The 14,145-nt window shown below is 39.2% G+C and overlaps 1 protein-coding gene across 1 annotated transcript in view; it reads left to right on the forward strand.

Moving 5' to 3' along the window:
• LEKR1 (leucine, glutamate and lysine rich 1) overlaps positions 1 to 14,145 on the forward strand; it is a gene marked incomplete at its 3' end in the record, with an annotated part of 107,301 nt that overhangs the window by 63,724 nt on the left and 29,432 nt on the right. Inside the window, exons 8-9 of the mRNA XM_081138832.1 lie at positions 10,439 to 10,516; positions 10,852 to 11,055. Of these exons, the coding sequence (XP_080994958.1) occupies positions 10,439 to 10,516; positions 10,852 to 11,055 (282 nt within the window). The remainder of the gene's footprint in view (positions 1 to 10,438; positions 10,517 to 10,851; positions 11,056 to 14,145) is intronic.

The raw sequence follows: 14,145 nt of genomic DNA on the forward strand, positions 1-14,145 counted from the left end.
ACTAGCAACTGTTAGAGGGGAGGGGGTTGGAGGGCTTGGTGAAAAAGGTGATGGGATTAAGCAAAAACAAAAACAAACTCACAGACACAGACAACAGCGTGGTGATTGCCAGAGGGAAGAGGGTGGGGGAGGTTGAGAGGGCAAAGGAGGGGTAAATGGTGATGGGCGGAGACCAGACTGGGGTGGCGGACACACAATGCAATATACTATGATGTGTTATAGAACTGTAGACCTGAAACCTATATAACTTTGTTAACCAATGTCACCCAAATCAATAAATGTAAAAAAATCTTTAAAGAAATGAATTTCAGAGATTTCAGAAAAATACATTGCAGTATAAATATAGCATATCTATAGTTATAACGCTAAAATAGAATTTATATAATCTTTTAGAGTAAGTAAATTTTTTTACTTTGTGGTAGATAATATGGTAACTCTGGTTTTTAGTTCCTATATTTTAGAAGGGTGAACCTTATAAGAAATATAAATATTTAGAATGCTTAGCAACCAAATGTTGTATTGACCATGAATTACTTCTAATAACAGTGTTAAAACACTCAATAAAATGAGTATAGAAGGAAAGTACCTCAACATAATAAGGCCATATAAGACAAACCCACAGCTAATATACTTGGTAGTGAAAAACTGAAAGCTTTTCCTCTAAGATCAGGAGCAAGAGAAGGGCGCCCACTCTCAGCACTTACTCAGGGCAGCCTTGGCCATCGGGCAAGAGAAAGAAATGAAAGGCCTCAACTGGGAAGGAAGAAGTAAATGTCCCTTTTTGCAGATGACATGATTCTTTATATAGAAAACCCGAAAGACTCCACCAAAACCTATTAGAAACAATAAACAAATACAGTAAAGTTGTAGGATACAAAATTAGTGTAGAAAAATCCACTGCTTTCCTGTAGAGTAACAATGAAATTTCAGAAAAAGAAATGAGAAAAAAAACCCACAGCTCCTTTTGCAATTGCAACCAAAAGGACAAGATACCTGGGAATAAAGTTAACAAAGGATGTGAAGGACCCATTTACTGGAAGTTACAAGGCATTGTTAAGAGACACTGAAAAAGACACAGTGGATGGAAAGATACTCGGTGTTCATGGATTGGGAGAATCAACATAGTTTAAATGTCCCTGTCACCCGAAGCAATGTACACACTCAATGTAATCCCCATTAATAAGATTTTTCATAGCACAAGGAGGAACAAATTCCAAAAGTGCCCTATCAAATTAATGTGTACTTGGATTATTTATAGCAAAATAATTTGGTTTTGTAAAACAAGAAAAACCAAATATTCGTACTTTCTAATATTGTGGTTAATAGGACAGTAAGTACATAGTTCAGTTTCTGCGTATGGTTGCTGAGGGTGAGGGAATGAGTGGCTCACTAGGTTCAGGAAGTAATTTTCTGGGTAGGAAGAAACACAAAAAAGAGGAGCAAGATAGTGATGGCCAGAAAAAAAAATCATCGCTCCCACCCCCTGGTAACCTCTGGGAGGGCTTTGGCCATGTGGATGCCGCAAGTGGAGGCGACGCTCGTCAGGCCAGAGCCCCTGCGTGACTGGCCTCTTGGAGCTCAAGAAGTGACAAGGAAACAGCCCAGGAGCAGAGAGGTAGGGCTGGCACCTACCAGCTAAAATGGGGTTTGTGAACACACCGAAACTCAGTAGATCGAGCGGAGTCCTGGCGAGTTAGGAGAGAAGCTAGGCCAGAAATCAGCTGCCGAGGGAAAGGAACAGTCATCGGCTGGGATGCGACCTGGCTGCTACCGAGCAAGTGCGCGCAGGAGCCTCTCTGCAGGCCAGGCGCCCGCCCGTCTAGTATGAACACAAGCTGTGGTGGTGTTTTTTTGTTAATTGTATTTCTAACATAAGTTATAATATGAGTGCTCAGAAACAGTAAGAAAGAGAGGAGATTCAAGTTGGAGGGAGAAATCTACCGCCTCACTAACGTCCATCAGATGAATTACCTGGAGGAAATCACTCTACAGTTGCACAAATGGCAGAGGCTCTTGTTTCCGTTTATAAAGCGGGTGCTTCCTGTCTGTTTAAGAACTTCTTAAAATTAGAAAATAGGCACAGTATCCACTTTTAGAAAATGTGACTTATCAAAGATAGAGCCATTTAAATGGCCCCAACTGCTGGAGCCCCTTCTCCATGCTGGCTGTTCCAGCATTTCCATCTCTGAGCTGTCTACCTTCCTTTACTAAGGGAGGAAGCCGTAGGGTGGGTGTTTAGGATCAGAGCCTAGGACTGCTCAGGGCTCTCAGAGCCCAGGGGGTCCTCAGTAATATACAAGTACTATTTTATTTGTAGGCGAAAACCAAATTTGTAACTTGGCCATTGTTTTATGATAAATTAAGTTGGAAGTCAAAGTAATTCACTCATAAACTTTGATATACAATTTGTTAATGAATTGGATGTTTACTCTGTGTATCCAAACCTTCTGAACTTCTAGAAATTGGAAGGTGCTATAAAGTCAGGTTTTTTACCCTCATTGTTTGTGAGGGATGGGGTGGGAATGGGTTTCACATATCCAATGTAAGGTGCTCTTTTGTTTTTTAAAGATTTTTAAATGTTTTGATATAAGCTTTGTGAATTTTTACTTAAGGGGGAGAGGCAGTTTTTAAATGGATGAACTTGAGGTTCCTTCTTTCCTAAGGTATAGAAGAAAATATTTCCAAGGTCTATAAGAACTTGTTAACATATTTTACCAGTTAGGATGCTTTGGGCTTCAAGTAACAGAGGTGGAGTAGTTTCAAGTTTAGTCAGTCCAGCAGCTCAGCAGTATCTCCATGGATCTTGATGTTCCTTCTGTCTTCATCCTGCGCCCTCAGCACTGGCTTCACCCCAAGGCTAGGTCCCTTGTGACCATGAAGTAAGTACCTGCAGTTCCAGGTACCACATCCAAATGTAACCACCCCAGAGGCAGGAAGGGCCTGTTTTTCTGGTGTCTCCTTAAAGGTGAGAAAAAAAATTTCCTAGCAGCCACCAAACAGCGCTCTCTTTACATCTTGTTGGCTAGGACTCTTTTTCACACCCTCTTCTAAAGGACTCACTGGCAAGGGGGAGGAGACAGCCACAGTTGGTTTAGACCAAGCAGGATTTATCCTGAGAGCAGATTATAATGGGGCTCTGCCCACTGGAAGGAAGCTCTAGTGCATATTCAGTAGGTAAACAGTAGTGTTTGCAGAAGTGAAGTGTTAATAATGCTCTGAATAGGTGGTGATGAGATTTTCTATAAATTTTATTTATGAGTGTCATAATATCTAGATTAATTTGGGGAAGACCTCCCGGAAGTAACAAAAAATCTGGATGCTATAAAATGCAACTTTATTACCTTTAAAAATATATATGTATATATTTAGCTTAGAAGTGTACTTCAGGGCCAACATAATAAGACTAACAAGAAAGGCTGCTATAGATGGTGAGAAATTTTTAGGAATTCCTGAAAGAATACATAGAAAGGATTACAAAAAGGTCAACTCTGTGGAGGAATAAAAGAGAGGAAACCCAGTTGTGTGGAGGGCATACAACACGCAGGACATCACTTGGAATCAGTTAACACAAAAAAGAAGGGAGTAGGATCTGGCAAGTCGTCAGAACAGTGGTTCTAACTCCAGTCTGGGGAAGGATTCTGGGGGGCTTTTTGAATCTATATATTACTGTATGACCTTCCCCACAGACTCAACCCCAGGATCAGTTTCTGGGCTCCATTCCCACGCATAGTCTGATTTTACATTTGGATCTGGGGTGGCTCTGAGCAATCTGCATTTTTTATGCACTCCCCACTTGATTCAGATGCAGGTGGTCCAACAAAGCCCACTCTGGGGAACTATTTTTGGAACATTGAAGCCAATGGCCCCTCACCAAGCCCCTCCGATCAACAGGCCCTGTGGGAAACAGCATTGGTGAGGCCTCTGCACCCAGAATACAGCAATGAGTATGGGGACTGGAGATGGGAAGCCTGGCAGCTACTAAACCCTGGGAAAGGCTGGGGTCCCCACATCCCAAGACAAACCTTCAGTGCCCCCACCATTCCCTGTCCCTTCATCACAACCTTCAGAAACAACCTAGGGCAAAAATAAACAGCAAAGCAGACAAGTAAACAGAGAATCTACACGCTGAGGATGAACATCCAACCAAAGGTTATGAGAAAAACCTCCCTCCCAGCATCCCCCCCAAAAAAAACAGTGGCTCTGAACTCACACAGGAAAAATTTAACATCCAAGGAAATTGTTAAATAGCAAACAGAAGATGTTTAGATAAATTTTAAAAATTAAGATAACCTCCAAAGTATTCCAGGATTGTAACCATAAAAGAATAGGCAGTTATGAAAAATAAGCTATTAGGAATTTGAGAGATTAAAATTTTGTTTAGAAAAATGATTCCATTCATGTTAAAAATGTATATGAGTACACACACACACACACGGATTTAAATATACTGAATAAGTGACTGGTAGGATTACAATAGTTCCCTCTGCAAGTGAAAGTGGGGGCGTATAGAGACTTTTATTTGACTCTATATACTTATGTATTGCTTAAATAGCTTACATTGTGAAAGTCTTCACTTTTATGTATGTAATAAAAAGCACAGAATTCACTTAAAATGATTTATATTTATCAATTACTAATGAATATGTCTGGAATGATTATACAAAATATATTTTCTAATTTAGGGACCCTTTTAATCTACTTACACTTTAATTTTATTTGCAGCCACCACCTCCTCATTTAATTATTAAATTTGAGCAACGATCAGTTTATGACCATCATAAATTACTAATTTGTTAAACTCTTACTTGACCTCTCATCAACATCTGAGAGAGTTGACCAACCTGTTCTTGGAGCTTTCTCTCATTATTGCCTTCTGAGATGCAATGCTCTGATTTTGCCCTCACCTCTCTGGTCACTCATGAAAATTTTTTCCCTGCAAGTAGGTGGCCTGGTGGCATTCCAGTGTCTGTCAGAGTGTAGATCTGCTTTTCACATGATCTTAAATTGAATAGCCTGGTATCTTCATTCATTCAATACAAGATGCTTACTGAGTGGCAATTATGTGCCATGACTGTTGTGTACAGGCACGAGACACTGGAGTAACAACATTGACAAGCTCCAATAGAGCTGTTTAGGTGATTTCAGGTAATGTTAAGGGCTGAAAAAGTGTGAAACAGGCATAACAGAATGTGAGTGATGGGGAGGGGTGGTATACTTTTGATAGAGTGGCATCCCTGGGCAGATGGCCTTTGAGTTAAGATCTGAGTAACAGAAAAGAGCTAGCAATACTAAAACATCTGGAAGCAGAGAGATCACAGGCCCTAAATTCTTGGAGTGAGTTTTACAAATTCAAGAAACATGAAGGCCAGTTGTGGTAGACACACTAATGGCTTCCAAAGACACACTAATGTCCGAACCGCTGGATATGTGAGTATGTTACCTTACATGGCAAAGAGGACTTTGCACACGGGTTTAAATTAAGGATTTTGAAACTGGGAGATTATCCTGGATTATTTGGGTCGGCCCAATGTGAACAAAAAGGTCCTTATAAGAGGAAAGCAAGAGGGTCAAAGTCACAAACGCTGATATGAGGATGGAAGCAGAGGTTGGAGTGATGTAATCTGATGGGAGGAGCCATAAGCCAAGGAACGCAGGTGGTCTCTACAAGCTAGAGAAGGGAGGGAGCAGGTCCTCCCCTTGGAACCGCCAGAAAAAACACAGCCCTAGCGGCATCTTGATTTTAGGACTTCTGACCTCTGAACCGTAAAAATAATACTCTTGTGTTGTTTCAAGCCACTAAGTTTGCAGTAAATAGTACAGCTGCTGTAACATATTAAGGCGCTGAGATGTCCAGAGCCTAGTGAGGAGTTTGGATTTATCCTGAGGGCAAGGGAAACTATGGGAGGGTTCTGGCGAGAGGGAACCCACCGGCTTGCTTCAGCAGTGGGCAGGCTGACGTGGAGAACAGGTGGAGCGGGAGTGCGGGAGCAGAGCGTGACTGGTGCGGGGTAGGGCTGTAGTGTGGAGACAGGAATATATGCAGGACGACAGCCCAGCAGGACTTACGGATGGAGGAGAGGCTGTGGAAGGGGACAGGACTGGAAAGGAGAGAACAGAGGACGGCGTTTGGGGGTTTCCAGCATCAGGGCAGACAGCTGAAAGGCAGTGCCGCATAGAGGCTGAGAGCCCAGACTCCAGGCCAGACTGCTGGGGTTCAAGTCCCAGCACTACTAGCTAGGAGTCAGGTCACCTTGGGCATGTTACTTATGTCTCTGGCCTCAGTTTTCTCAACTCTAAGAAGGGAATCCGGGCTGCTTTGAGGGTTGTATTAGATATACAAGGTGTTACCTTTCAGTATCATTAATGTGTTGGTGCCGTTTATTGAAGTGAGGGAATCTGTCAGAGAAATGGATATGGGAGTGAAGGAAATAAAAAACAATGCTTTTGATCAGTTAAATTTGAGATGCCTTTGGGCAACAAAGTAGAAATATGAAGGAGGCGGTTTGAGAATGGCTGTTTCATGTAAGAGTGGAGTGGTATTACCCTTGCCTTTCAAATTAGGGGGAAAGATCCAATTATTTCATCTGATTTCTTTTGCTTTGATTGGCAGGAGCACCAGGGGCCTTTCTGAAGGCTCATTCAAAGCAGTTGAAGAGAAAGGATTAACACTGTTTGCTGAGAGTAAAGGAAGGAATGCAGTGTGTAAAGAGATGTAGGCATTCTTTCTATTCCTTCCAGTTGCTCCCATCTGAATGAAGGTGAAGATGACAATTGAGTAGCGAAGGGCAGACCATAGAAAGTGGCTTAACTGGAGTGGGGGTGGGAGCTGACTGTGGTGAGGGGAGTTCTTGGGATGATAGGCTCTCTAGGGACAGGCTTTAAAAAAAAAAGGCAGCTAACTTCAATTGTCCACATAGTTAATAACCACTAACAGGAGTTCTCCTGTCCCTGCCTCTGGATTTGGAAAAGTATGTACAAGAGTCTGAACACAGAGTGAAAGTCGTGGTGGGGCTGTTGAATCTCAAAGCATTTTCAAAAGTAACATTTTTGTTTGATTTCAAAGCAAATATATAGCACTTGGAAAATACAGGAATATATAAAAAAGAACGTTGTAGTTATGTTATGATATACCCTTATAGTTCATTTTTGTAAATAATGTAATTTTTAAACATATTTTCACGTAGTGCTCTATGATCTTAGGATCTTTACTCAGTAATCTTTTCCCATATCATTACATGATACACTTATTATTGTTAAATGGCTATATAGTATTCTAGTCTATGAATGAACCATAACTTATTTACTAATTATTTGTTTTTTAGAATTTCCAAATTTTTTACTTTTATGAGTAAAATGCTTTGAAATTTATATAGATAAATCTTTCTACTCACACACAATTATTTCCTTAGGATTTTTGCTAGAACCAAACTTGCATATTTTTAAGGTTTTTAATGCAAAATGACTCATTGACCTCCAATAAGATTATACTGATTTTCAAACTTAACAGTATATGTAAATACCCATCTCTCATAGCCAGTACTGGGTATTATAATGAAAAAAGAAAACAAAAGTTACTTGTTTAATTGATAACAAATTGTATCCCTGCATGTCCCTCTTTGTATTCTTTCCTTTGTGACTTGCCTGCAGGGCCTTTTGCCCACGGTACTAATGGCATGTTAATCTTTTCCTGGTTCCTTCTTTCCTAATATTTTATCTGGAAATAATTTCCAAATACTCTGCTTCTCATCAAAACCTGTACCTAGCTATAGCAACCATTTGTGACTTTTGCCTTGTCCAATCTTTTCTGTAGAATTGTCCCTCAGCATTTTACTGTCAGCAAGAGCTTCCCTTCTTCCCATTTTAAAAAAATGTATTATTGGTATGGACCCATGAGTTCCTATTTTTCAGTGGTTTATAATTTAATACTAAGTTAATTTGATACACAGGTTTTCTTGGCTTAGCTACCTCGAACCCCTTCAAGCTGGCTTGGGGGCCGGGGAACATGATCCCATCATCTTTTATAAGCGCTTTCTTCCTTTTTGGTATAACAAGAGGTGTCAGATATACCTGCACTTTCCCACCCTTGGAGTGAGCCATTTCTCTGAGGAGTCCTTCCTTTGAATGGGGAATGGTATTAGAGACCAAGATCTATGTTCTATTGTATGCTCCTGAGCTATTTGATTCTGGTGATGGTTTCATTGGGCTTATACTTAAGTCCAACCTATCAAATTGTATGCAGTTCATTGTATGTCAGTACAATACCTTAATAAAGCCATTTTACAAAAATAAGATAATAAAGGAAGTAACACATTTTATAAAGACATTTTTCCCAAAAAAATACTAAAATATGTGTTCAGGAATAAAACTTGGATAATAAAACTCCAAAGAAAAATAAAGTGATAACCATAAAATTCATGAGAATGGCTTTTTTTAGGGTAAAGGGACTTTGCTGTGTTGGGACCAGGAATCTGAAGCTTCTAGGGTAGCTGGTAAAGTTTTATTTTTTGACCTGGATGGTAGTTATAAGAGTGTTCTTTTGATAATAATTATTATATTATGTATTTTAGATGTAATTTCATATATTTAATATTTTACATAAAATATTTTATATTTTACTATAAAAAGGTTTAAAAATAAATGAATGTTATTCATGTGCATGATGTTTTAAAATTATTTATGGGAAACTAAAGTCATTCTGCAAATAAGGCAAACTCATTGATAATCTAAGTAACATTTCATTGTACAGTGTAAGCTGTTTTACTATACATTCAGATAATCACTTGAGGAGTCTATAAAAACTTAATTTGGAATATTAATCATTCTTCATATAGCAACTTTTTGAGTATTGTTACAACACCCAAATTATATAAGATCAAGACAAATGTTTATTTTAGTTTTAGAATTTCCATTTACTTCTTTTCAATAGTTTCTATTTCTCTGCTAAGATTTTTTAAAATCTTTTCATTAATTAGAATAGATTCTGTGAACAGAATTATAATTGCCCCTTTAACCATCTTTGTCCACTAATTTCAATATTTGATTCATTTCAGAGCCAGTCCCTATTAACTATCTTTTCTCTTGAGAACAGGTTATGCTTTTCTGTTTCTTCCTATGTTGAGTAATTTTTATTCTGGACATTGTGAATATTATGATACGGAGATACTTGATTCTGTTCTATTTTTCCAAATAATAGTGGGGGTGGTGTTGCTTTAGCAAACAATTAATTTGGTTGGCCTCCCAGTTCAGTTCTTGTATTTTAACTAGGCTGGTTGGAATCTGCCCTGTGCACATGTAGTTCTGAGCTCAGCCAGACATGTGGGAGGAGTTTATATGCAGCATTCGTGACTCCCTCTCTCTGGCTCTCTCCTATTCAGGGTTTGCCCTTTACTTTATAGCAGCTGTGGTTTCCCCAAACACTGTCCTTTAGTTCTTCATGCCAGAACCACCATGAGTTTGCTACCAGCTTTTTTATCAGAATTTTAGTTTCCCCCACATGATGCAGACTGGAGCCTGCCCTCAAGTGTAAAAATCATTAAGCAAATAAATAAAAACATGATACTGTGCTGTCACCTCACTCCAAGTGTTAACTTTCCTCCAGAATCTGCCTGCTTTGGGTCACTTTCCAATACCTTCACTTAGGAGTCTTGTCTTTTCTTTTCTTTTCTTTTCTTTTCTTTTCTTTTCTTTTCTTTTCTTTTCTTTTCTTTTCTTTTCTTTTCTTTCCTTTTCTTTTCTTTTCTTTTCTTTTCTTTTCTTTTCTCTTCTCTTCTCTTCTCTTCTCTTCTCTTCTCTTCTCTTCTCTTCTCTTCTCTTCTTTTCTCTTCTTTTCTTTTCTTTTTTCTTTTCTTTTTTCTTTTCTGTCTTCTTTTCTCTCTCTCTCTCTCTCTCTCTCTCTCTCTCTCTCAACCTCTCTCTCTCTCTCTCTCTCTCTCCCTTCCTTCCTTCCTTCCTTCCTTCCTTCCTTCCTTCCTTCCTTCCTTCCTTCCTTCCTTCCTTCCTTCCTTCCTTCCTTCCTTCCTTCCTTCCTTCCTTCCTTCCTTCCTTCCTTCCTTCAGAAATGTTATCCAAAATTTAGACTTTTTATTAAAATGAAGATACATCTGATAGGAGCTTACTTGGCCCTTATAAAAGTAGATTAATGTCGCCCTATTCAGTGTGGCTAGGTGTTTAGAGCATTGGCCTGCACACCAAAGGGTCGGGGATTCGATTCCTAGTCAAGAGCATGCATCTGGGTTGTGGGTTGGATCCCCAGCCCTTGTCACGTGTCCCAGAGGCAACCAATTGATGTGTCTCTCTCACATCAATGTTTCCATTTTTATTTCTCTCCCTCTCTCTAAGCATGTCCTCTGGTGAGGATTTTTTTTTTTTTTTAAAGGAAAACAGTTATACTTTAACTATTTTGAAATAAAATATTTGAACCTCTTTTGTATTATTTTAGGAATAAGTCTAATGAAGCTGATGACTGTCAAAGAGAACTTAGAAAACTGAAGTTTGAATCCATTATTTCTGAATCAAGGTATACATTGCAAATTTTTTAATTAATATTTTTTTAGTAATTGAATTTGAAACCATATTTTAAATAACATTTAAAATGTACTTTGGTTTTCTTATTGTATTGTTTGCATATATATTACCAAATTCAAGTTTATAATATCTTGAAGCTATTTACTGATTTTTGCCTCTGCCTACCTGGGAAAAATTTAATATCACAGAGCTATCCATTTTCCTAGCATTCTTAAATTTTGTAAGGTAAAGTTATAGTCTATAATTTCAAATGAAAATTGCAATATCTTTGATAAACATGAATATATAGTATCTAATGCATGTCGATGAATTTTTTGACCTTTTTAGGCATACTAGATTGCTTAAAGAGAAAGAAGACTCTTTAATGGCTTGTCAACAAATATATAAAACTTTACAGGAAGAACTGACTGCAAAAGAAAGTCAAGAAGAAGACATAAAAAGGAGAATTAACCTTGCAGAAAATGAACTAGAGAGAACCAAAATTCTTCTGAATCAGACAAAAGAAGAGGTTATAACACTGAAAAGTGAAAGGTGCAGTCAAGAATAATTTCTCCCAAAAGTATTTTATGTTTATATCAGTATTCCATATATATTGGAAACATCAAAGTCCTGAAATCCCAGGATTAAAGATGTATTTCACCTGAAATGTCATTATATCCCACCACCTCACTTACAGGGATCAAACTGAAGCTTAAATTGGTGCAATTTCTTGCTTAAAGTCAGTGACAGTAGAGATAGAACTCACATTGCATTTGGTGTTAGATTTTTATTGAAAAGACTAAAAAGACCGTGTGTGATACTTTACTGAATTTCCCCTGGACCAGTAATTGGTGGAGTCTGTCATTTTCCAATAGAGAAAAATATTTTTTAATATATATTTTTTAATTTTTTAAAAAAAGTATCTTTATTGTTGAGAGAGAATAGGATGTGGGATGGGAGGGGATCAATGGAAGGAAAAGGGGGGCATCTGTAATACTTTCAACAATAACGATAAATTTTTTAAAAATTGTATGAAAATGTTCTTAGCAGCTTTATTTACAATTACTGTTCTACTCTTCTGTATTTACCCAAGAGAAATGAAAATGGATATACATACTAATATGGATAAGCAAAGGTTAATGGCAGCTTTATTGGGGCTATTACCTCAGATTGAAAACAATAAAAATGACCATCAGTTAGTGAGTAATCACGTTGTACAGGGTGGGGCAAAAGTAGGTTTACAGTTGTACATGTGGAAAATAATACAATAATTAATAATATAAGAATGAACTCTGTGTTTCGCATACTCACAACTATAAAGCTACTTTTTTCTCACCCTGTATATTTATAGCATGGAATATACTATTCAGAAAAAAAAAATTGATTTATGCAACAACATAGATGAACATCCAGGTCCATTAATTTTTAAAGGAAAAGAAAAGAAATCTTTTTAAAAATGTATCTTTATTGTTGAGAGAGAATAGGACAGAAAAAGGGAAAAACCTTTTACTGGTTCGTCTTCTCTTTCTTATGTGTCAGCACCTCTTACTGAGGACTTGCCATCAGCACAGACACCTCTGGTGTTCAGGTAGTTTCAAGGACGCTAAGAAGCAGATCATCCAACCTGCCTAGACATTTTTGCCGTTGATTTGTCCTTAAACTAACCTCTGTACTTAGCATCCCAACCCTGCTTGCTTGCTTTCTGTTTCCATTTGCCTGGCATGCCTCTGCTCGTTCTTTGTGGGTCCTTTTGTTTTAAATGCATATTTGATACATAGCACAAATTTGGGGGTTTGTGTTATTGGATTTTATCAAATCTGGGAGTCCTTTAATAGGAGATATGATCCCATTCACATTGATTGATATGATTATTACAGTCCGGAAGAACACAAGTTCCGTAAGGGCAAGAATTTTTGTCTTGTATTGTGCTCGGTGCGCAGAAAGCACTATCGGCTGTTTGGTTTTCGGCCTTCCTATTGTTTTGATCTTTCAGTTTATTGTTTATTTTACTCATTTCATGTTAATATAAGAAGAAGAATAGGAGAATGAGTGCTGGCCCGGACCCCGTAGTTGAACGCGCCTGCCCCGCATGCCCTGTCCTCCCCCGCAATGCTCAGGCTGCGCCGTTGGGGGAGCCTGCTCGGCCGCTGTGACACCATCCGACCCGACCTTGTCTTCACGCTGCCCGGGGAGGTGCCCGGCTCCTTCCGTGGCGCTCCGTGGGAGGAGCAAGGGGCTGAACGCCAGCCTGGAGTCTGCCCTCCCAGCCCCGTGCCGGGCGCAGAGGAAGGGGCTCACTGCTGTCCCCTAAGTCACCATCCTGCCACGGCCCTGATCAGGCCGTGGCCTTGGTCTGCTCCCACCCAGAGGGAACTTCTGATTCACCAACCAGCGGGGAAGCAGCTTGAAATCTGCGCTGGCTAGCAGAGCTGTGGCCCTCACCTGTGAGGCAGGTGTCATTCTCTACATAAGGAAATAGGTTAAGCAAGGCTAAATTTCTTGGTCAGGGTGCCTGTGTCTAACCTTTATAACCCATGTTCCCTCTCCTACGGTTTGCACAATTCCCTCAGCATCTGCCTTAAAAGACCCAGTTTTGCCAGCTTCTGCCATGTGACTTCTCTTTCTCAACCATGTTGTAATACGGTCTTCAGGGGCCTCCCACCCCTGCAGAAAGCAGAAAAACCCAGGGTGCCTCCTCTGTGTCCCCTCTCCCCCTCCCCTCACTCCCCCCCCCCCCCCCAGTCTTTCAGGACTCTCCCATTCACTATAAATATAACATGGTGAGTTTTGTCTTCTACTCTCAGGTTTCTTGGCAAAATCAGAAGTGGAGCTATAATATATACATTTCACAACACATTCTATAGCAAGAGACGATTAGGGTTTACTTTATTGAGGCTTGTCCTATTTTCATAGAGGCTAGAAGCAATAAGAAGTATGGAACATAGAAAGGGATTTGGAAACAATGTTTTAAGGTTCTGTGACCTTGTGGTAGTGTTGCTTAGTATTTTCAAAAATGGGCTTTATTTATTTATTTATTTATTTTAAATTTATCTTTATTGTTGAAAGTATTACAGATGTCTGCTTTTCCCCCATTGACCTGCTCTGCCCCACTCCCACCCCTTCCTCAGGCTTTCACCGAATTATTATCTGCATCCATGAGTTATGCATATATGCATATAAGTTCTTTGGTTAATATCTTCCTACCCCTCCTTCCTTCCTTCCCTCTGAGCTCCTTCAGTCTGTTCCATGCTTCCATGTCTCTGGATCTATTTTGCTTGTCAGTTTATTTTGTTCATTATATTCCACATATAAGTGAGATCATGGACTTTAGAGTTAGGCAAACATAGGTTTAAATTTCAATTTGATCAGTCTCAAGTTTGGACAAGCTTGAAGGTTCATTTTCCTTATCTGTAAAATGGGTGTATCACTATCTTCTTGTGAAGGTAGATGCATCTAGTATTGTGCCTGGTAGATTGTCAGTGCTCAGGATGTATTAGTTCCCTCCCTTTCATCTTTCCTTACATTGCTAACCCCTTGAAGATCATATCTTATTAAGTTTTATACCCTGCACTGGTGATGTAGATATTCAGTAAATGTCTGTTGAACTCAAGATTATCTCTCTGCCTTCCTCTTAGACTTACA

The sequence above is a fragment of the Miniopterus schreibersii genome (assembly GCF_964146895.1).
Source record: "Miniopterus schreibersii genome assembly, chromosome: 5".
Classification (NCBI taxonomy): domain Eukaryota; kingdom Metazoa; phylum Chordata; class Mammalia; order Chiroptera; family Miniopteridae; genus Miniopterus; species Miniopterus schreibersii.